Raw genomic sequence first — 22871 nt, forward strand, 5'->3', positions numbered from 1 at the left:
CAGACACAAACACACACACACACACACACACTCGCACGGTCTCACACACATACCATACACGCACACCACAACCACACACGTGCACAAACTCACACTTCTCAAGATGATGTGCACATAATGATGCTTTGATGTCATATTTCCTCATGGATTATAAAATTGCAAAATCTTCTCTCTGCCTGTGTGTATCTGTCTGTGCGTGTGTCTGTGTATGTGGATCTGTCTGTGTGTGTGTCTGCCTATGTGTGTGTCTGCCTGTGTGTGTGTCTGCCTGTGTGTGTGTGTGTGTGCCTGTGTGTGTGTGTGTGTGTGTGTGTGTGTGTGTGTGTGTGTGCGTGTGTCTGTGCATCTGTGTGTGAGTGTGTGTCTACAGGCAGAAGCGCAGCATGGGTCTGACCCTGGCAGAAGGGGAGCTGGCGAAGCTGGACACAGAGAGGGTGAGAGACCGCGTGTCGCTGGAGAGAGAACGCTCCTGTGCCGAACACATCATCTCCAAGATAGAGGAGGTTCTGTAAGTCCCTGCAATACATGCACACTAGGTTTGGGCGATATTACGATAACATTGTGTATGGACGATGATTGACAGCGATCGTCGATGGTGACGAGAGAGTGATGTGACAGACAATGGTTTAGCCTATTTGAACTTGACTAGTACTGCGCAGTAAAAAACGGAGTGTCTCAGCTCACAACAGGGAAGTACACAAGTGACATTCCCAGCAATTTGCCTATTCTTTGCTATAGCCTATTTCAATAAATATGTTATATACAGAATGCAAGAGGAGAATGTAGGCCAGACAGAGCAGAGAATTGCACCAAAGCAGTGCAAAAATGCATTTTTATTTTATTTCACCTTTATTTAACCAGGTAGTTAAGTTGAGAACAAGTTCTCATTTACTGCGACCCGGCCAAGATAAAGCAAAGCAGTTCGACACATATAACAACACAGAGTTACACATGGAGTAAGACAAACATACAGTCAATAATACAGTAGTCTGTATATAAGCCTATATACAATGTGAGCAAATGAGGTGAAGGTAAAGGTAAGGGAGGTAAAGGCAATAAATAGGCCATGGTGGCGAAGTAAATACAATATAGCAAATAAAACACTGGAATGGTAGATTTGACAGTAGATGAGTGTGCAAAGTAGAAATACTTGGGTGCAAAGGAGCAAAATAAATAAATACAGTAGGGGATGGAGTAGTTGTTTGGGCTATTTATAGATGGGCTATGTACAGGTGCAGTGATCTGTGAGCTGCTCTGATAGCTGGTGCTTAAAGCTAGTGAGGGAGATAAGTTTTCCCAGTTTCAGAGATTTTTGTCGTTTGTTCCAGTCATTGGCAGAAGAGAGCTGGAAGGAGAGGCGGCCAAAGGAGGAATTGGCTTTGGGGGTGACAAGTGAGATATACCTGCTGGAACGCATGCTACGGGTGGGAGATGCTATGGTGACCAGCGAGCTGAGATAAGACGGGACTTTACCTAGCAGGGTCTTGTAGATGGCCTGGAGCCAGTGGGTTTGGCGACGAGTATGAAGCGAGGGCCAGCCAACGAGAGAGTACAGGTCGCAGTGATGGGTAGTATATGGGGCTTTGGTGACAAAACTGATGGCACTGCATTAGGCTATAACCGGGATGGGCACCCCCCCTCTCAACTTACTGTTGTGAGTTAGAATAGTGGAATACACAAGGTGCAATTTGGCTGTGCATCAGCAATTTTTATCCTGTAATGTCAGTCACTTATAGTAAAGTCAATTAGTCCATGTCAGCACATTTCTTTTTAGATTGCCAAGTTAGTTTTGTGGCATTATCATGGTTGAATTACCGGCTGTGGAGCCCCATTGATTTTAATAGTCAGTAAAGCAGATCATTTTCATCTTTGCCCCATGGCAAAATTAGTAAAATTTCACAAAATTAGTTAGCAAAATCTTCTCTCTGACACCATGGCAAAGTGTGTAGAATTGCACAAACTTAACTCTAAAATGTAAAAATGTTCTCTCCACTGTGAAAAGGAGGGGGCCACTAAAATGTGTGTGGGAGAGGGGGTGAGTTCAGATTTGTTTGTGGCCCTATCAAAGTTGCTCATCCCTGGACACTCCGCTATCTTTTTGTCTAGCCTATATTCCCTTTCATCTCCATTCGATTGGCTATGAATAAGACTGAAGGCTACGCTTCATTGTTTTATGCATGGCTTCTTCCATACCAAACGATGAATGTTACAGAGTTACATCTCATTATTTGAAAAGCCTAAAAACTTAAGGTTCACTACATGACTAAAAGTATATGGACACCTGCTTGTTGAACATTTCATTCCAAAATTATGGGCATTAATATGGAGTTGGACCCCCTTTGCTGCTATAACAGCCTTCACTCTTCTGGGAAGGCTTTCCACAAGATGTTGGAACATTGCTGCAGGGACTTGCTTCCATTCAGCCACAAGAGCATTAGTGATGTTTGGAGATAAGGCCTGGCTCGCAGTCGGTGTTTCAATTCATCCAAAAGGTGTTCGATGGGGTTGAGCTCAGGGCTCTGAGCAGGCCAGTCAAGTTCTTCCACACCGATCAAGGCAAACCATTTCTGTATGGACCTCGCATTGTGCATGGGGGCATTGTCATGGTGAAACAGGAAAGGTCCTTCCCCAAACTCTTGCCACAATGTTGGAAGCAAAAAATCGTCTAGAATGTGATTGTATGCTGTAGCGTTAAGATTTCCCTTCACTCGAGCTAAGGGGCCTAGCCTGATCCATGAAAAGCAGGCCCAGACCATTATTACTCCTCCACCAAACTTTAGAGTTGGCCCTATGCATTCGAGCATCCGCCAAACCCAGATTCCGTCAGACTGCCAGATGGTAAAGCGTGATTCATTTCTCCAGAGAACGCGTTTCCACTGCTCCAGGGTCCAATGGTGGTGAGCTTTACACATTCCAGCCAAAGCTTGGCATAGCGCATGGTGATCTTAGGCTTGTGTGCGGCTTCTCGGCCATGGAAGCCCATTTCATGAAGCTCCCGACAAGCAGTTCTTGTGCTGATGTTGCTTCCAGAGACAGTTTGGAACTCGGTAGTGAGTTTTGCAACCGAGGACAGACAATATTTGCGTGCTACGCGCTTCAGCACTCGGTGTTCCCATTCAGGGAGCTTGTGTGGCCTACCACTTCACAGCTGAGCCGTTGTTGCTCCTAGACGTTTCCACTTCACAAAAACATGACTTACAGTTTTTATGTTTTTTATTTAACCTTTATTTAACTAGGCAAGTCAGTTAAGAACAAATTCTTATTGTCAATGACGGTCGAGGAACAGTGGGTTAACTGCCTTTTTCAGGGTCAGAACAACAGATTTTGACCTTGTCAGCTCGGGGATTCAATCTTGCAACCTTGCGGTTACTCGTCCAACGCTCTAACCACTAGGCTTGACCAGGGCAGCGCTAGCAGAGAAGAAATTAGACAAACTAACTTTCTGGAAAAGTGGCATCCCATGACAGTGCCACATTTGAAAGTCACTGAGCTTTTCAGAACGGGCCATTCTACTGCTAATGTTTCCTATGGAGGTTGCATGGCTGTGTGCTCGATTTTATACACCTGTCAGCAATGTGTGACTGAAATAGCCAAATCTATTAATTTGAAGGGATGTCCACATACTTTTGGCTGATGTTATCAGCGCCATAAGTATTATCTATTCTGGTAATGTTATAAGTTGTAGGTTAGAGGTGAAAGGAGTGTTGGGTCGCTCAAAAAGCACAAGAAATAAGATTTTAACACCCAACAACACTGTTTCTGTAACAGATACAAATAACTTTTCTGAAACATTATTTTGTTGAAATATAATTTGGTCTCTGTGAAATCAAGCTAATCGATTGCACCCAAATTGGCTATTTTAATTTACAGGATTCAGATAATATTTAATAAGTATAATGAGGAAGAAATTAGGAAGCCCCAAAAAATTGGCAAAAGCCACAACTGATTTTAGGGGAATATCCTGATAGACGAAATACATAATACAAAAATAAAAACAACTTTGTTTAAACTTGGGAACGGACTTGCTGCGCAGCCTGCTCAACTTGGATGCCGGTGAGTTTTACACAGGAGCCGGAGAGAGAGAGAGTAGCAATACAGACTCCTGCTAGTTAACCTATGAAATCTATACATTTGTCTATCTGTCATCCCATCTGGTAGTGCCTGTCTTGACTGCATCAAATCGATGTAAAGATGCTAGCTAAGATATCCAGCTATGTTAGCCAGCTACCTCCCTAGCTATCTAGGCTAAAAGTAATTTTAGCCTACTTTTCTGCACTTCCTGTCTTTGTCTACAACGATTCCATTCAGATTAAATCAAATCAAATGTATTTATATAGCCTTTCTTACATCAGCTGATATCTCAAAGTGCTGTACAGAAACCCAGTCTAAAACACCAAACAGCAAGCAATGCAGGTGTAGAAGCACGGTGGCTAGGAAAAACTCCCTAGAAAGGCCAAAACCGAGGAAGAAACCTAGAGAGGAACCAGGCTATGAGGGGTGGCCAGTCCTCTTCTGGCTGTGCCGGGTGGAGATTATAACAGAACATGGCCAAGATGTTCAAATGTTCATACATGACCAGCATGGTGAAATAATAATAATCACAGTAGTTGTCGAGGGTGCAACAAGTCAGCACCTCAGGAGTAAATGTCAGTTGGCTTTTCATAGCCGATCATTCAGAGTATCTCTACCGCTTCTTCTGTCTCTAGAGAGTTGAAAACAGCAGGTCTGGGACAGGTGCCACAGGCAGAACAGTTGAAACTGGAGCAGCAGCACGGCCAGGTGGACTGGGGACAGCAAGGAGTCATCATGCCAGGTAGTCCTGAGGCATGGTCCTAGGGCTCAGGTCCTCCGAGAGAGAGAAAGAGCGAGAGAAAGAGAGAATTAGAGAGAGCATACTTAAATTCACACAGGACACCGGATAAGACAGGAGAAGTACTCCAGATATAACAGACTGAGCCTAGCCCCCCGACACATAAACTACTGCAGCATAAATACTGGAGGCTGAGACAGGAGGGGTCAGGAGTCACTGTGGCCCCATCCGATGATACCCCCGGACAGGGCCAAACAGGCAGGATATAACCCCACCCACTTTGCCAAAGCACAGCCCCCACACCACTAGAGGGATATCTTCAACCACCAACTTACCATCCTGAGACAAGGCCGAGTATAGCCCAAAAAGATCTCCGCCACGGCACAACCCAAGGGGGGAGGCGCCAACCCAGACAGGAAGATCACGTCAGTGACTCAACCCAGTCAAGTGACGCACCCCTCCTAGGGACGGCATGGAAGGGCACCAGTAAGCCAGTGACTCAGCCCCTGTAATAGGGTTAGAGGCAGAGAATCCCAGTGGAGAGAGAGGAACCGGCCAGGCAGAGACAGCAAGGGCGGTTCGTTGCTCCAGAGCCTTTCTGTTCACCTTCACACTCCTAGACCAGACTACACTCAATCATAAAGGTTGAGACCGAGTCTGCGTCTCTCACATGGGTAGGCAGACCATTCCATAAAAATTGAGCTCTTTTGGAAAAAGCCCTGCCTCCAGCTGTTTGCTTAGAAATTTGAGGGACAATTAGGAGGCCTGTGTTCTGTTGACAGTAGCGTATGTGTAGGTATGTACGGCAGGACCAAATCGGAAAGAAGGGTAGGAGCAAGCCCATGTAATGCTTTGTAGGTTAGCAGTAAAACCTTGAATTCAGCCCTTGCCTTGACAGTAAGCCAGTGTAGGGAGGCTAGCACTGGAGTAATATTATCACATTTTTTGGTTCTAGTTTAAGATTCTAGCAGCTGTATTTAGCACTAACTGAAGTTTATTTTGTGCTTTATCCGGGTAGCCGGAACGTAGAGCATTGCAGTAATCTAACCTAGAAGTAACAAAAGCATGGATTAATTTTTCTGCATCAATTTTGGACAGAACGTTTCTGATTTTTGCAATGTTATGTAGATGGAAATAAGGTCCTTGAAACAGTCTTGATATGTTTGTCAAAAGAGAGATCAGGGTCCAGAGTAACACTGAGGTCCTTCCACAGTTTTATTTGAGACGACTGTACAACCATCAATATTAATTGTCAGATTCAACAGAATGTCTCTTTGTTTCTTGGGACCTAGAACAAGCATCTCTGTTTTGTCCGAGTTTAAAAGTAGAAAGTTTGCAGCCATCAACTTCCTTATGTCTGAAACACATGCTTCTAGCGAGGGCAATTTTGGGGGTTAACCATGTTCCATTGAAATGTACAGCTGTGTGTCATCCGCATAGCAGTGAAAGTTAACATTATGTTTTCGAATGACATCCCCAAGAGGTAAAATATGTAGTGGAAACAATAGTGGTCCTAAAACGGAACCTTGAGGAACACCGAAATTTACAGTTGATTTACAAACCATTCACAGAGACAAACTGATATATTTCCGACAGATAAAATCTAAACCAGGCCAGAACTTGTCCGTGTAGACCAACTTGGGTTTCCAATCTCTCCAAAAGAATGTGGTGATCGATGGTATCAAAAGCAGCATTAAGGTCTAGGAGCACAAGGACAGAAGCAGAGCCTCGGTCTGACACCATTAAAAGGTCATTTTACCACCTTCACAAGTGTAGTCTCAGTGCTATGATGGGGTCTAAAATCAGACTGAAGCGTTTCATATACATTGTTTGTCTTCAGGAAGGCAGTGAGTTGCTGCGCAACAGCTTTTACATTTTTTTTGAGAGGAATGGAAGATTCGATATAGGCCGATAGTTTTTTATATTTTCTGGGTCAAGGTTTGGCTTTTTCAAGAGAGGCTTTATTACTGCCACTTTTAGTGTGTTTGGTACACATCCGGTGGATAGAGAGCCGTTTATTATGTTCAACATAGGAGGGACAAGCACAGGAAGCATCTCTTTCAGTAGTGTAGTTGGAATAGGGTCCAGTATGCAGCTTGAAGGTTTAGAGGCCATGATTATTTTCATCATTGTGTCAAGAGATATAGTACTAAAACACTTGAGTGTCTCTCTTGATCCTAGGTCCTGGCAGAGTTGTGCAGACTCAGGACAACTGAGGTTTGGAGGAATACGCAGATTTAAAGAGGAGGCCGTAATTTGCTTTCTAATGACCATGATCTTTTCCTCAAAGAAGTTCATGAATTTATTACTGCTGAAGTGAAAGCCATCCTCTCTTGGGGAATGCAGCTTTTTAGTTAGCTTTGCGACAGTATCAAAAAGACATTTCGGGAATGTTCTTATTTTCCTCAATTAAGTTGGAAAAATAGGATGATCGAGCAGCAGTGAGGACTCTTCGATATTGCATGGTACCAACTTTCCAAGCTAGTCGGAAGACTTCCAGTTTGTTGTGTCGCCATTTCGTTCCAATTTTCTGGAAGCTTGCTTCAGAGCTTGGGTATTGTCTGTATACCAGGGAGCTAGTTTCTTATGACAAATATTTTTAGGGGTGCAACTGCATCTAGGGTATTGCGCAAGGTTAAATTGAGTTCCTCAGTTAGGTGGTTAACTGATTTTTGTCCTCTGACGTCCTTGGGTAGGCAGAGGGAGTCTGGAAGGGCATCAAGGAATTTTGGGGTTGAATTTTGATGCTCCTTGGTTGGGGTCTGAGCAGATTATTTGTTGCGATTGAAAACGTAATAAAATGGTGGTCCGATAGTCCAGGATTATGAGGAAAAACATTAAGATCCACAACATTTATTCCATGGGACAAAACTAGGTCCAGAGTATGACTGTGACAGTGAGTAGGTCCAGAGACATGTTGGACAAAACCCACTGAGTCGATGATGGCTCCGAAAGCCTTTTGGAGTGGGTCTGTGGACTTTTCCATGTGAATATTAAAATCACCAAAAAATGTTATTATCTGCTATGACGACAAGGTCCGATAGGAATTCAGGGAACTCAGTGAGGAATGCTGTATATGGCCCAGGAGGCTTGCAAAACAGTAGCTTTAAAAAGTGATTGAGTAGGCTGCATAGATTTCATGACTAGAAGCTCAAAAGATAAAAACATAGTTTTTTTTGTTAATTCAAATTTGCTATCGTAAATGTTAGCAACACCTCCTCCTTTGCGGGATGCATGGGGGATATGGTCACTATTGTAACCAGGAGGTGAGGCCTCATTTAACACAGTAAATTCATCAGGCTTAAGCCATGTTTCAGTCAGGCCAACACATCAAGATTGAAAACAACAGCCTACCTGATAGTTTCGTTTAGTTATAGCTTTCTCCATCTCATTTAACTAACTTAATACTGTAATTGGCCAGCAGCATACCACCCTGCATCCCACTGCTGGCTTGCTTCTGAAGCTGAGCAGGGTTGGTCCTGGATTGGAGACTAGATGCTGCTGGAAGTGGTGTTGGAGGGACAGAAGGAGGCACTCTTTTTCCTCTGGTCTAAAAACATAAAAAATCTCAATGCCCCAGGGCAGTGATTGGGGACATTGCCCTGTGTAGGGTGCCGTCTTTTGGATGGGATGTTAAAATAGGTCACTAAAGATCCCATGGCACTTATCGTAAGAGTAGGGGTGTTAACCCAGGTGTCCTGGCTAAAATTCCCAATCTGGCCCTCATACCATCATGGCCACTTAATCATCCCCAGCTTCCAATCGGCTCATTCATCCCCCTCCTCTCCCCTGTAACTATTCCCCAGGTCGTTGCTGTAAATGAGAATGTGGTTTCAGTCAACCTACCTGGTAAAATACGGGTTAAATAAAAAGTCATTGTAATTCCATGTTGCATTGATTAGAGATCTCCCACATGGCTTAGTACACATGGAGCCACTGACTGTAGACAGTGCCATTTTGAATGGCCGACAATAACAACAAACATGTGAAGCCTGTGTAAGCTACTATGGTGTGTCATTTTATGAGGCACACATCATACAAATTAATTGAAAAGTTTTTTTTATTGAATTAATAATGTCTAATGTCATGGTATATCCTTGTGTGTAGCAAAGTCACATACTTAATTTAGACAAATACTTTTCCTTGTTGAAATAGACTTATGATTAAAAAGAAATCTGAATACCCTCGCAATTATTCGAAATCTAACGTCTGTTGGGATATTAAAATATTAGAATAACTGTGCGGTCCCTAGGCGTCATGGCTTACTGAAATGACATGGAACCACTCTGTGGTTCCAGTTACCGTGTGTGTGGAGAAGAAATTGTACCACATACACGTGCCATTTCTGGGAATTATTTCCAGGTCAGTGAGTGCTTGCGTGTCTCTGCTCTCTGGGCCTCAAACACGCCAAACTGTACAGATTACAGGGATTAAGATAGATACAAGTTAGATATTATCGCTCTCTCTCTCTCTCTCAAACACACAGACAGACAGACAGACAGACAGACAGACAGACAGACAGACAGACAGACAGAGACAGAGACACACACTCGTCATTTCAAGACCACTGATATCATCTCACTCTCCCAAGTGCGTCTCTCTTACCTGCACTCACCTGTTTAGTGTTGATGCCAGTGTGAAGGTTTAAGCCGTTCCGGGATAGACTAGCTACTAGTTACCAATGTTTTGACATGTGCAGATTTTAGCCTTTTGAAATTGCCTTGTGAATATTTTGGGCCTTTTAGAGTTTTGTTTGATAACAGAAAAAAAACCTAAGCATCACAGTGATCCTACTTTATTCTACACTGAACAAAAAATAACACAACATGTAATGTGTTTCATAACCTGAAATAAAAGATTCCATAATTGTTCCATATGCGCAAAAAGCTTATTCCCTGTTAGTGAGCACTTCTCCTTTGCCAAGATAATCTATGCACCTGACAGGTGTGGCATATCAATACGCTGATTAAATAAGTAACACCCCCTTATGCAGACCATGTGTATAGCGTTGTGTGTGAGCAGTTTGCTGATGTCAACGTTGTGAACAGAATGCCCCATCGCAGCGGTGGGGTTAAGGTATGAATAGGCATAAATTACGGACAATGAACACAAATGTATTTTATCTATGGCAATTTGAATGCACAGAGATATCGTGACGAGATCCAATGTGTAGCACCAATGTGGAGCACCCACCTGGATGATGCACGGCAGCCATTTTGTGCCAGAAAGCTCGCCAGTCATGGGCTGTTTCTCAACTAATCTTTCTTTTGATTCTTCACATCCTCTCTCATCCTTCTCAAAACCTATTGGAGAAAAAAGTCAGAATAAAGGGACCTTGGATCTTCTCCTCCAATACATTTGAGAAGGAGGCAAGGAGAGAGGATGTGAGGAATCACATAATGACTAATTGAGATATTAGACATGGGCTAATAGAACTGCATTACCATTATACAAGCAGCCTGCACATTTATCTATTTGAAGTAGAAGTGAAACTGCTTATTGTTGTGTGTGTGCGTGTGCGCGCGCTTACACGTGTGTGTGTGTGTGTGTGTGTGTGTGTGTGTGTGTGTGTGTGTGTCACTTAACCCTATTATTTGTTTCTCTTCTTCCAGGCTGACGTCACAGCCCACAGAAGAGGAGAAGTGGTGAGGGGGGATTTTTTATCTAAAGCAGGGGTTGGCAACTAGATTTTTGTCAGTGGATGGTTGGGGGTGAGGCAACATAATTAAAATAATTTGTACACTGCATATCGACCGCAACTAAGCTCAATAAGAGATTGTATTTGAAAATGATTATTTTGTACCTGAGATACCGATTTCCTGTTTTGCTTGAGGGCCCCAAAAATTCCCTGCGGGCCACCTGTTGCCGACCCCTGATGTTAAAGTAACTAACGACTTAATGTCAGAATTTGACGATGATAGGTCTGTTCTCATACTAGAGTTTAGAACGTTTGATGGGGAAGTAGCGTGTAGATTGTTGAATGAATTCAAGTGAGTGTGTGTGGTCACACAGTGGTTGTGTATGAGTTCAATTACTTGTGAAGGTCGAGGTGAAACACCCACACTATCTGGGCCTGTATTCACATAACCTGACGGAGTAGGAGTGCTGATCTAAGATCATTTCCCCTGTTGGTTGATGTTTATTATTATATTGCCAGGGGGGACCTGATCCTAGACCACCACACCTACTATCAGATGCTTTGTGTATACAGTCCTGATCGAAAGTCCACGCGTATTGGAATTATGTTCTCTTGGTTTAATACTCTAAACCATTTCTTTCCACTATTTTCAGTCGCATGTAGTTAGCACACAGATTATATGATAGTGGTTCATATCCCATATGGCTAACCGGCGTTCTGTTCTGACTAAGGGGTCTTCTTCTCTGTGCTAGGACAGATGGTGTGTGCGTGCGTGCATGCACAATGTTGTGTGGTCTATTTGGGGAATGGCTCATGTTGTGGCTGCATATTTCTAATATGTGAATTCCATCAGCATGTTGTTTCTATCCATGCTGTGAGAAGAGCTGTTGAAGTGACATGGGACACATATTCAGTAATCTAACGGGCACCCTATTCTCTATATTATGCACTATTATGCACTACCAAATTGGATGCCATTTAGGACGCATCGTGTCTGCCATTACGTCATCTGCCTCCATCTGTTGGAGATCTGTGGTACTACACACTTTGAGTTGTGCCAGGGTGGTGTTCATTAGTACCAAATGGTAGAAAACAGACCGATGTGGGGAGGGACTACCTGGTCTTGTGAAAAAAATATTTTGGTTTTTAGTTGCAAAATGTTTTCCTTTACACACCCTAATTAACACGACCCTGTTCTGACAATATGAATGGAATAGGGCGATTAGTAAAAACTGATTAGGTCAGTTTCCTAACCTTTTCATTTGATTTTCCTCACATGTGCTTCTAGTGATTGATAACATGTGTCCTATTAGAATTACTGTTTTCAAAGAGCCTTGGGAGACATTTATGTATCATGACTTAACTGTTTTTCTAAGTATAATAATATCATCTATGATGATTTAAATGATTTTATATTAAGACAAAGTGGGCTGTACGGGGTTAATGGTAATATAAACAATTAATAAATAGTGTATTGTGTTGCAGCACTACTATGCAGTATGTCATCCTCACCTATATGAAACACCTGGGGGTGAAAGTAAAGGAACCACGTAGCCTAGAGCCCAAACGAGTCCGCATCAACTTCCTGCCCAAGATCAAGGTACAACACACACACACACACATACTGTACACAACCAGCTTGATGCATCAATGATGAATTTGAGCACAATACAGGGGTCTTTTACAGCTTGTAAGAACTTGTAATTTAATGTAGCATAAATTATTCAGTTTCTTCACACAGCAGCACCGTTTTACTTCTTAGTATGAGTTTTTTCTTGGTAACAAGCATGGTGACATAGTGTCTCACTTGTTAGCAGCTTTCCAGGGTAGTGTTCAGTAGGGAACAATATTGTGCAACGTCCAGATAAAAATAGCATAAAACAAACATGCCTCATTGACATGTAGAATATGTATAATAAGGAATCACGGCAGCTCTATTCATGACATGAAATGTTCTACAACATTTGTCTACTGAAAGTGGCCCCGTTTTAAATTCTCTGACTGGGCAGTTTGTATGTGTTTTGTTCTGTGGAGCAGAAGAGCATCAAACCTGAGAAAGAGGGGGAGGAGAAGGTGAAGAAGCCTCGCTTTCCCAGCATCCTCGGCCCTCCTCGGCGGCCCAGCCGCGTGGACTCAGCTTCAGGTAAGTGTGGAAGAGTACAAATGGACGTAGTACACTTAACAGTTCCTTCCTAGTGTGCCAGTTTGGAACGCAATAAAAAACGGAAATGGTTAGTTTGAGATGTGTAACAGGCTCTGTAGTGACACTTTTTTATATACAAAAATAACAACGCACATCCCTATGTGCCAATATCCACACTCACATTTACCTAATATGCATGTCCAATGCATCACCAGTAGTATGCAGGTGTGGATATTTGAACTTAGTTCAAGGGAATGTATAGCCCTGGTATTGCACTGAGGACAGAAGCTAGTGGTGTTGTGTTCAGGCTCAGACATATTACATCTCACATCCAGTTCTGTAAGGAGATTGTGGACTTCCGCAACAGGAAGTGCCTGTCTGGAGTTGTGTGGGCCAGCTCCCCATTACGTTGTGCTGCTCCCTCCATAGATATACACATATTAGACTTGCACACACACTCATTTACATGTTCAAAGAGCCTTGGGAAACATTTATGTATCATGACTAAAACATTTTTACAAGTATAATAAGTATTGCACTTAATCAGTGTGATGATTTACATTTTTTTTTATAATTTCATATTGAGATAAATACATCTGTACTTCCATACTGCTCCTTTTCATTTGATCAGATGTCCATTTAGAAATGAGGAAGATATGGACCATTTTGTCATAACATTGCTACTTTGCCATTTTCAACCAATTGGCCAATCTAGTAGATCTAGTTGATCTATATCTGTATTGTATCAGCCAAGCCACTGTGGTTCGTCTCAAGCCCCCTCCCTCTTCACAGCTGCTGCTCCTTCTTTCTCCCTGAGCTCTGGGTTTGGAGATAGTGTGGCTGTGTGAGCTACTGACTCTCGTTTGGCTTATATCTGTGTGTGCAGTCAGTAAGGCCATGGAGTTGAACAAGCATCGGGGCCCCCAGAAGCAGCTCTCCCAGCCCGCCCTCAGCGTCTTCGAGCAACCAGAATTCTCGGCAGGCGGCATCCGTGCCCGCAGCCAATTCAGCGATCCAGGCTCTGACGCGGCCACCCACCCCTTGGCCTACATCGCACCGCCCCCCCACAGTGCCCCAGCCAGCCAGGGCTCCGACCCGACGGGACGCGACTCTGACTCGGGTAAGGACCTGTCCTCTCTCCCCCAACCTATGCCTTTCCTCCTTACTGTTTCTTCATATCTGCCTTTTCCTCTCCACTTCTCTCAAATAATGATAGAAGGTAAAGAATTGTGTCATACAGTATAGCGCTTTAGTGCTTTTCCAAATACTCAAATAGCTATATATTTGAGGGGTGGACTCACCTCAGTCAGTATTACCAATTCTCTTTTCTCACTCTCTACCGCTCTCTCTTTCTGTCTTCATGTTTTCCCTCCAAGCTGGCTTCCTCACTTTCTTTCCTCCCCACGTTGTCTGTTTGCTTTTGTTCTGTCATCCACTTCCCTCCTCTCAGACATGTTTTGTCCTTGGCCTTTTGTTGTCAGGACTCTTTTACACTGGCTTAGCCCGGCTTACAGTGGCCCAGCCTTCTGGAACACAATTGATTTCTTTGGCTTTTTCTTGTTTATTCCTAATTGGGGGGAGGCCTTGTTTTCAGAACGTCGTCTAGGCTTTGTCTGCATATGATCTGTCGAAACGACCCCTCTCTATTTTCTTTTTGAAACATCTGCTGTGTGTAGTGCAGATATTATTTTTGCACTGCTTTTAGACTATAGCGTATCTCCAGTCTTGAGCTTGTTCCACCGCACGATAAGACAACTGTTGACTTACGCACTTCTCTTCCATGGAGATCTTGTTTGACCTTCAGAATGAAGAAACTTACGTGAGCCTTCGCCATATTGCTTAGGACCATATTGGCTCTGGTTGGACGTAGAATATAACTTTATTAATTCACATGGAGAGGGACATTCACCCTGCTAAAATATAATTGAACTTCATTAATCCACCTGGAGAAGGACATAAGCCTTGGTAGAATTGAATGGAACATAATTAATCCACCTGGAGAGGGACATTAGCTCATTAACCTTGGATTGTTCTAATGTAAGAGCCTCCCTCTGGGGTCATATGTATCAAGTGTCTTGGAGTAGAAATGCTGATTTAGGATCGGTCTTGTCTTTTAGATCACAACGAAAATAAGATTACATGGACAATGGGGACCTGATCATAGATCAGCACTCCTAAGCTGAGATACTTTTTACTTACAACCCCTGACCTTTCCTCCTATTTTGTTCTCTCCTCTCCAGGACTCACTCCCTCCTCTGCCCTGCCCAGACTGAGCACCGACGGGCTCCACTCGGGCGACACCCTGGACGGGATGGTTCACCTAACCAGCACCCACTTTGACTTCAGCCCTTGCACCCTGGACCAATTACAGGAGGAGGAGCGTGAAAGTGACAGGTAAGGGCGGGAACAAATTCATGGTCTCAGGGGTCAGATTCGAACCCATGCAGACTCTGTTAGACCACACAGGCCACAGAGGCGATACACTTTGATAGTGTACCTCTTGTTATAACAATCTTCAGTGGAATATACACAGCTAGGTGTTGATTAGACTTTGCTAAATATACAACTTCATATGAAGCGGGTGTATAAACATAGGGGTGTGGAATCATGGCCAGTGGACCTTCCTAGACAGTTGAAGTTATAAACTTCTGGCGCCGACAGAGATGGCCGCCTCTCTTCGCGTTCTCAGGAAACTATGCAGTATTGTTTTTTATGTACAGTGCCTTGCGAAAGTATTCGGCCCCCTTGAACTTTGCGACCTTTTCCACATTTCAGGCTTCAAACATAAAGATATAAAACTGTATTTTTGTGTGAAGAATCAACAACAAGTGGGACACAGGTCTTTTGCAGACTCCATCAGGTTTTCTTCCAGAATGGTCCTGTATTTGGCTCCATCCATCTTCACATCAATTTTAACCATCTTCCCTGTCCCTGCTGAAGAAAAGCAGGCCCAAACCATGATGCTGCCACCACCATGTTTGACAGTGGGGATGGTGTGTTCAGAGTGATGAACTGTGTTGCTTTTACGCCAAACATAACGTTTTGCATTGTTGCCAAAAAGTTCAATTTTGGTTTCATCTGACCAGAGCACCTTCTTCCACATGTTTGGTGTGTCTCCCAGGTGGCTTGTGGCAAACTTTAAACGACACTTTCTATGGATATCTTTAAGAAATGGCTTTCTTCTTGCCACTCTTCCATAAAGGCCAGATTTGTGCAATATACGACTGATTGTTGTCCTATGGACAGAGTCTCCCACCTCAGCTGTAGATCTCTGCAGTTCATCCAGAGTGATCATGGGCCTCTTGGCTGCATCTCTGATCAGTCTTCTCCTTGTATGAGCTGAAAGTTTAGAGGGACGGCCGGGTCTTGGTAGATTTGCAGTGGTCTGATACTCCTTCCATTTCAATATTATCGCTTGCACAGTGCTCCTTGGGATGTTTAAAGCTTGGGAAATCTTTTTGTATCCAAATCCGGCTTTAAACTTCTTCACAACAGTATCTCGGACCTGCCTGGTGTGTTCCTTGTTCTTCATGATGCTCTCTGCGCTTTTAACGGACCTCTGAGACTATCACAGTGCAGGTGCATTTATACGGAGACTTGATTACACACAGGTGGATTGTATTTATCATCATTAGTCATTTAGGTCAACATTGGATCATTCAGAGATCCTCACTGAACTTCTGGAGAGAGTTTGCTGCACTGAAAGTAAAGGGGCTGAATAATTTTGCACGCCCAATTTTTCAGTTTTTGATTTGTTAAAAAAGTTTGAAATATCCAATAAATGTCGTTCCACTTCATGATTGTGTCCCACTTGTTGTTGATTCTTCACAAAAAAATACAGTTTTATATCTTTATGTTTGAAGCCTGAAATGTGGCAAAAGTTCGCAAAGTTCAAGGGGGCCGAATACTTTCGCAAGGCACTGTATGTGGCAGAGTCTACAGTCAATTACGGACTACAAAAAGAAAACCAGCCTCGTCGCGGACCACGATGTCTTGCTCCCAGGCAATCTAAACAAATTCTTTGCTCGCTTTGAGGACAATACAGTGCCACCGACAGCACCAGCTTCCAAAATCTGTGGGCTCTCCTTCACTGCAGCCAACGTGAGTAAAACATTTAAACGTGTTCACCCTCGCAAGGCTGCCGGCCCAGATGGCATCCCTAGCCGCGTCCTCAGAGCCTGCGCAGACCAGCTGGCTGGTGTGTTTACGGACATATTCAATCAATCCTTATCCCAGTCTGCTGTTCCCACATGCTTCAAGAGGGCCACCATTGTTCCTGTTCCCAAGAAAGCTAAGGTAACTGAGCTAAATGACTATCCCCCTGTAGCACTCACTTCCGTCATCAGTAGTACTAGTGCTTTGAGAGACTAGTCAAGGACCATATCACCTCCACCCTACCTGACACCCAAGACCCACTCCAATTTGCTTACCGCCCAATAGGTCCACAGACGACGCAATCGCAATCACACTGCACACTGCCTGTTCCAGGGGCAGAAAGTCCTAACCCATCTGGACAAGAGGAACACCTATGTGAGAATGCTGTTCATCGACTATTCAGAATTTAACACCATAGTTCCCTCCAAACTCGTCATTAAGCTCGAGACCCTGGGTTTTGACCCCGCCCTGTGCAAATTAAAAATAATTTAAAAAATAAAAATAAAAATCTCAGTTATGAACAATACACACCAAAGCAGGCTAGACCAGCTCTGACTGACATGGGTTTGGCCTTGACTTCCTGACGGGCCGACCCCCAGGTGGTGAGAGTAAGAAACAACATCTCCACCCCGCTGATCCTCAACACTGGGTCCCCACAAGGGTGCCTTCTCAGCCCTCTCCTGTACTCCCTGTTCTCCCATGACTACGTGGCCATGCACGCCTCCAACTCAATCATCAAGTTTAAAGACGACACTACAGTGGTAGGCTTGATTACCAACAACGATGAGACAGCCTACAGGGAGGAGGTGAGGGCCCTCAGAGTGTGGTGTCAGGAAAATAACCTCACACTCAATGTCAACAAAACAAAGGAGATGATCGTGGACTTCAGGAAACAGCAGAGGGAGCAGCCCGCTATCCACATCGACGGGACAGTAGTGGGGACAGCAAGAAGGTGGAAAGTTCCTCCACTGCCTGTTCACCCCGCTATCATCCAGAAGGTGAGGTCAGTACAGGTGCATCAAAGCTGGGACCAAGAGACTGAAAAACAGCTTCTATCTCAAGGCCATCAAACTGTTAAACAGCCATCACTAACATTGAGTGGCTGCTGCCAACATACTGTCTCATCTCGAGCCACTTTAATAATTAAAAATTGGATGTAATAAATGTATCACTAGTCATTTTAAACAATGCCAGTTTATATAATGTTTACATACCCTACATTACTCATCTCATATGTATATACACTGTACTCTATACCATCTACTGCATCTTGCCTATGCCGTTCGGCCATCGCTCATCCATATATTTATATGTACATATTCTTATTCATTCCTTTACACTTGTGTGTATAAGGTAGTTGTTGTGAAATTGTTAGATTACTTGTTAGATATTACTGCATGGTCGAAACTAGAAGCACAAGCATTTTGCTACACTCGCATTAACATCTGCTGACCATGTGTATGTGACAAATAAAATTTGATTTGACCTAATTCAGGCTGTGGCCATTGTAGCTTGAATTTAGAATGACGAGGCCATTGAGGACAATTTACTTAATCAACCTATTTTACATTAAGTTGTTGAGCAAGCATTACATTTTAAAAGTAAACTATGAGGTAAGCAAGAACATTCATTGATGTACACTGAGTGTACAAAACGTTAGGAACACCTTCCTATTATTGAGTTGCACCCTTTTGTGCCCTCAGAACAATTATATTGGGGAATGGACTCTACGAGGTGTTGAAAGCGTTCCACAGGGATGCTGGCCCATGTTGACTCCAATGCTTTCCACAGTTGTGTCAAGTTGGCTGGATGTCCTTTGGGTGGTGGATCATTCTTGATACACTCTGGAAACGTTTGAGCATGAAAGACCTAGCAGCGTTGCAGTTCTACACTCAAACCGTTGCGCTTGGCACCTACTACCATACCCCGTTCAAATGCACTAAAATCTTTTGTCTTGCCCATTCACCCTCTGAATAGCACATACACACAATCCATGTCTCAATTGTCTCAAGGCTTAAAAATCCTTCTTTAACTTGTCTCCTCCCCTTCATCTACACTGATTGAAGTGCATTTAACAAGTGACATCAATAAGGGAATGTAGCTTCACCTGGATGCACCTGGTCAGTCTGTGTCATGAAAAGAGCAGGTGTTCTTAATGTTTTGTACACTTAGTGTATTTTACAATCGGTGGATAAAAAGGGAACGAAACAGTTATTGTATGATTATCATTTCTGATAATCTCTGTGCTTGCAGCAGCGTTTACCCCCCTCAAATATACTATTGTTTACATAGTGACGTTATAATGACTATATAGGCTGATTGACTTGGTAACAGCACCTCTCCATGTAATGTGCTAGTAATATACAGCGTAGAAATACAGAGGGCAGATCTGCTGTAATCAAATGTGATGGTTTCAGCAATACATAGTGAATATTCTAATCTGCTCAAGGGTTGAGATACTCTGATATATACCATCCCTTCACCTCAAAGGGCTTATTTAATCCGAGTCAGGACTGTCCTCTGGGTCAACGCAAATCTACACTAAATCTGCCTCCCAAATGGCACCCAATTCCCTTTGGGCTCTGGTCGAAAATAGTGCACTAAATAGGGAATAGGGTGGCATCTGGGATGCAACCTAAATCTTATGCTGAGCGAGATTGCATGATCACTGAAATATTGTTCCGAATCGGGAGCAAGCTCTCCCGGGAAAAGCCTTCCAAGGCAGAATGTTTTGCTGCCGTGTTGGTCCACTGCCAAGCTCATCTGTTCTCACCCGACACAACCAGTCGCCCAAAAAGTCTGCAGTCTCATACAGCCATACTGTTGGGATACACAGCCCATACCCAGCCATCCTGCTCAAGGCCTCGGAGCCGTTTCTGTTTGGGTGCTGCTGCTACAGCACTGCTGAATCGCTGTCTTTGTCTCTCCGATCATTCATGACCTCATTGAAACTCATTGAAAGAAAGGTCCTCTTATGGTGTATTACTTGGAGATGGGGAGTTCTCCAACTTATGCCTTAGGACCTCTGCTCAGATAGATGTGGAGGATTGAAAGGAGGGATTTGGTGAATGGCAGAAAGTGTGTTGACAGGGACTGTGATCTTCTTTCCCCAGGGCTCAAGAGGGAGGCACGCCCAAACCAGCCCAGAGGTGAGTCTTTCTCTATTCTTATTTTTTTGGGATCTATTTCATCTGATGTTGTTGGGTTCAAATACAATTTGAAATCGAGCTGTTCTGGAGCGCCATATGGGCAGGGTTTGCAGTTTAAGGACTGTTATATTGGTCAATTTAGCCAGGCAAGCTCAATCAAGTACGGATAAATCATTTCAAATACTATTTGAACACAGATCCGGTTGTTGTTTTTTTGTCTCTGTAGTCATATGAATGATAACTGATTTTCCCCAGTTGTTTGGTAGTACCAGCTATTGAACTGAAACAGGGTTGGACTATCTGAACATTTTTTCTTTTTCATTTTCCGATGCAAAATATTTTGACACTTCATGCCCTAATCAACACAATCCAGGTGTCATCATCAGAGACTTCTTGTTTTCATGTCAGGATGGACGGGTTAGGCTGTGGGGATGTGCCGAGTGAGGACGACCAGGGGAACGAGATTGAGTGCGAGCAGGACCCTCCCAACTGGCAGGCGCTGGTTAGCCGAGAGGTCCTGGCGGGCCTGACTCCACAGGAGATCAAAAGACAGGAAGTCATCAACGGTGAGGCCGGTGGCCATTTTGGCTGCACATACTGTACAGCTGTCTGGGGATCAATCATACAGATAAATAGCTGTTGAATATTCAAAGTAGTTTCATACTAACTGTTTAGCTTTGAGATGGCAAATATGATGCGCTGTATTATAATTTGTCCTTTACATTTTTATACCTTAATATCCTATCCGCCCCAGCCTCACCTAAACCTTATTGACTATTTGAGTATGTCTATGACCAAGCCTACTGTCCATTCAAGTCAAGTGGTGAACTCTTTCATCATGATTATCAGTGATGGTGGGTCCGCTAGCTAAATAAACCACTACAAGTCTGTTTGTGTGACCTTTTCGTAGGAAAGTCTCCAAATTTTATGTTGCGTAGATCCTGATATACCAGAATCTGCAAGCCTCAATCCCAAATGAAAATCTTGGTTCCACCTCATTGTCCTACATCAGGTAGCGTGACAGCCGTCTGCGGGTGCGTTAGAATAGAACCATCTGTCAGAAGACAATGGGTTCCACCTGTCTTATGACGGTGTGACCATAGAGATACGATAGAGCAGCGTTTCCCAAACTCGGTCCTCAGGACCCCAAGGGGTGCACGTTTAGGTTTTTGCCCTAACACTACACAGCTGATTCAAAGTATCAAAGCTTGATGAGTTTATTATTTGAATCAGCTGTGTAGTGTTAGGGCAAAAACCAATACGTTCACACCTTGGAGGACCGAGTTTTGGAAACACTGTACTAGTGGCTGATGTCATAGACCTGCATAGCTTTAGAATGGGCTGATAATGGCAGCTATCGTGTTCTGTTTAATTCTGTGGGTCTGAATGTGTGCGTCTCCACAGAGCTCTTCTACACAGAGCGAGCTCACCTGAGGATGTTGAAGGTGCTGGATAACGTGTTCTGCCAGAAACTAACCCGAGACAGCATCCTGCCTCCTGGAGACATTAAACACATCTTCACTAACCTAGAGGAGATTCTCCAGCTACACGGTACACTGTGTGTGTGTGTGTGTGTGTGCCTCTGTGTGTGTGCAATGCTAGCTATACTCACCGCGGGGCTTCCTCTTCAAAGCTACAGTCAAACTCCTCTCTCAGGGATAATGCTAATTTACACAACTAGAATTTTCACTTCCTAAATTATTGAAATTCACCTATTCTCAAACAAATGTCCTCTTTTCCCTGACTTTTCTCTTCCTCCCTACAGTGTGGATAACAGAACAGATGACGGTCATTCGGAAGAAGAACGAGACGTCAGTGATAGACCTGATAGGAGACGATCTACTAGCTTGGGTAAGAGAAGATTTCCCTTTATAGTGCACTACTTTTGACCAGAGCCCTATTGGCATTTTGGGATATATTTTCAGTCACTGCAGGAGAGGGGGAGTATTACATCCAAAAGCCATTGCTAACATTTCTGTGTGTGTGTCTGTGTCCCTCCATTTCCATGTCCCCCTGTGCGTATGTGGGCGCGCATGTTACCATGTCCCTCTGCGTGTGTGTAGTTCAGTGATGACGAGGAGGAGAAGATTAAGCGGGCGGTGGGTACCTTCTGCAGTAACCAGCCCTTTGCCCTGGAACTCATCAAGACCCGGCAGAAGAAAGACCAGCGCTTCACCTCCTTTATGCAGGTACGACACAGTATACTATACTATATTCTACTCTTCATGGGTTGCATGTTGTGTCACAATATTGTTCTGAAGTTTCTCTTGACGACCGGGCATTCTACTCCATGCATTCTCAGTTGGCGCTAATGAAGATTTTGCATTATAGTGGCTTGGAAACACAATGATATCTCTAAATGAAAAAAAAACTGGCTTTCGTCATCATTGTGATGTTGTCAGATTGACCATTTGATCTGGAGTGAGTGACTGTAGTACTGACTCGGGTGTGTCTCTCTCGTCCCGTAGGAGGCTGAGAGCAACCGTCTGTGTCGCAGACTGCAGCTGAAGGACATCATTCCAGTGGAGATGCAGAGGCTGACCAAGTATCCACTACTGCTGGAGAGCATAGCCAAGTACACAGGTACAGTAGACAGCACCACTATAAAACACAGTCTGTCCACACAACTAATAAAGGTTGAGACATTGGCCTGAAAATGATTTGGATGACGTTTCATCTCTCTTTTGTGTCCATCTGTTGGGAGATAAGTATTGCATTTCTTTGTAATAGTTGATTAAAGAGGGATGTATTTCCAAGCCAAATGATCGTTTAATGTTTAAATAAAATGACTGAACTAAAGGAAAGCAGATTTAGCTACTCAAAGAATGTAAAATCTGTCAAAATTGCATGAAGATTAGGCTATAAATAATCTTGGTTTACCCAGAACTAAGATATGTTTACGTAGTCTCTCCATAAGAGATTAGGCTGTAAATGAATCCGTCATCATCATCATGCCTTCACATTCTCGTGCACGTG

The 22871-nt window shown here is 43.6% G+C and overlaps 1 protein-coding gene across 1 annotated transcript in view; it reads left to right on the forward strand.

The window, feature by feature from the left end:
* Positions 1–22871, forward strand: part of arhgef12b (Rho guanine nucleotide exchange factor (GEF) 12b) — a 106383-nt gene that overhangs the window by 69606 nt on the left and 13906 nt on the right. Inside the window, 12 exon segments of the mRNA XM_064982098.1 lie at positions 371–508; positions 10423–10455; positions 11934–12048; positions 12486–12591; positions 13478–13711; positions 14832–14985; positions 19860–19895; positions 20304–20461; positions 21300–21446; positions 21661–21746; positions 21959–22084; positions 22364–22478. Of these exon segments, the coding sequence (XP_064838170.1) occupies positions 371–508; positions 10423–10455; positions 11934–12048; positions 12486–12591; positions 13478–13711; positions 14832–14985; positions 19860–19895; positions 20304–20461; positions 21300–21446; positions 21661–21746; positions 21959–22084; positions 22364–22478 (1448 nt within the window).

Source organism: Oncorhynchus masou, chromosome 12, assembly GCF_036934945.1.
Source record: "Oncorhynchus masou masou isolate Uvic2021 chromosome 12, UVic_Omas_1.1, whole genome shotgun sequence".
NCBI lineage: Eukaryota > Metazoa > Chordata > Actinopteri > Salmoniformes > Salmonidae > Oncorhynchus > Oncorhynchus masou.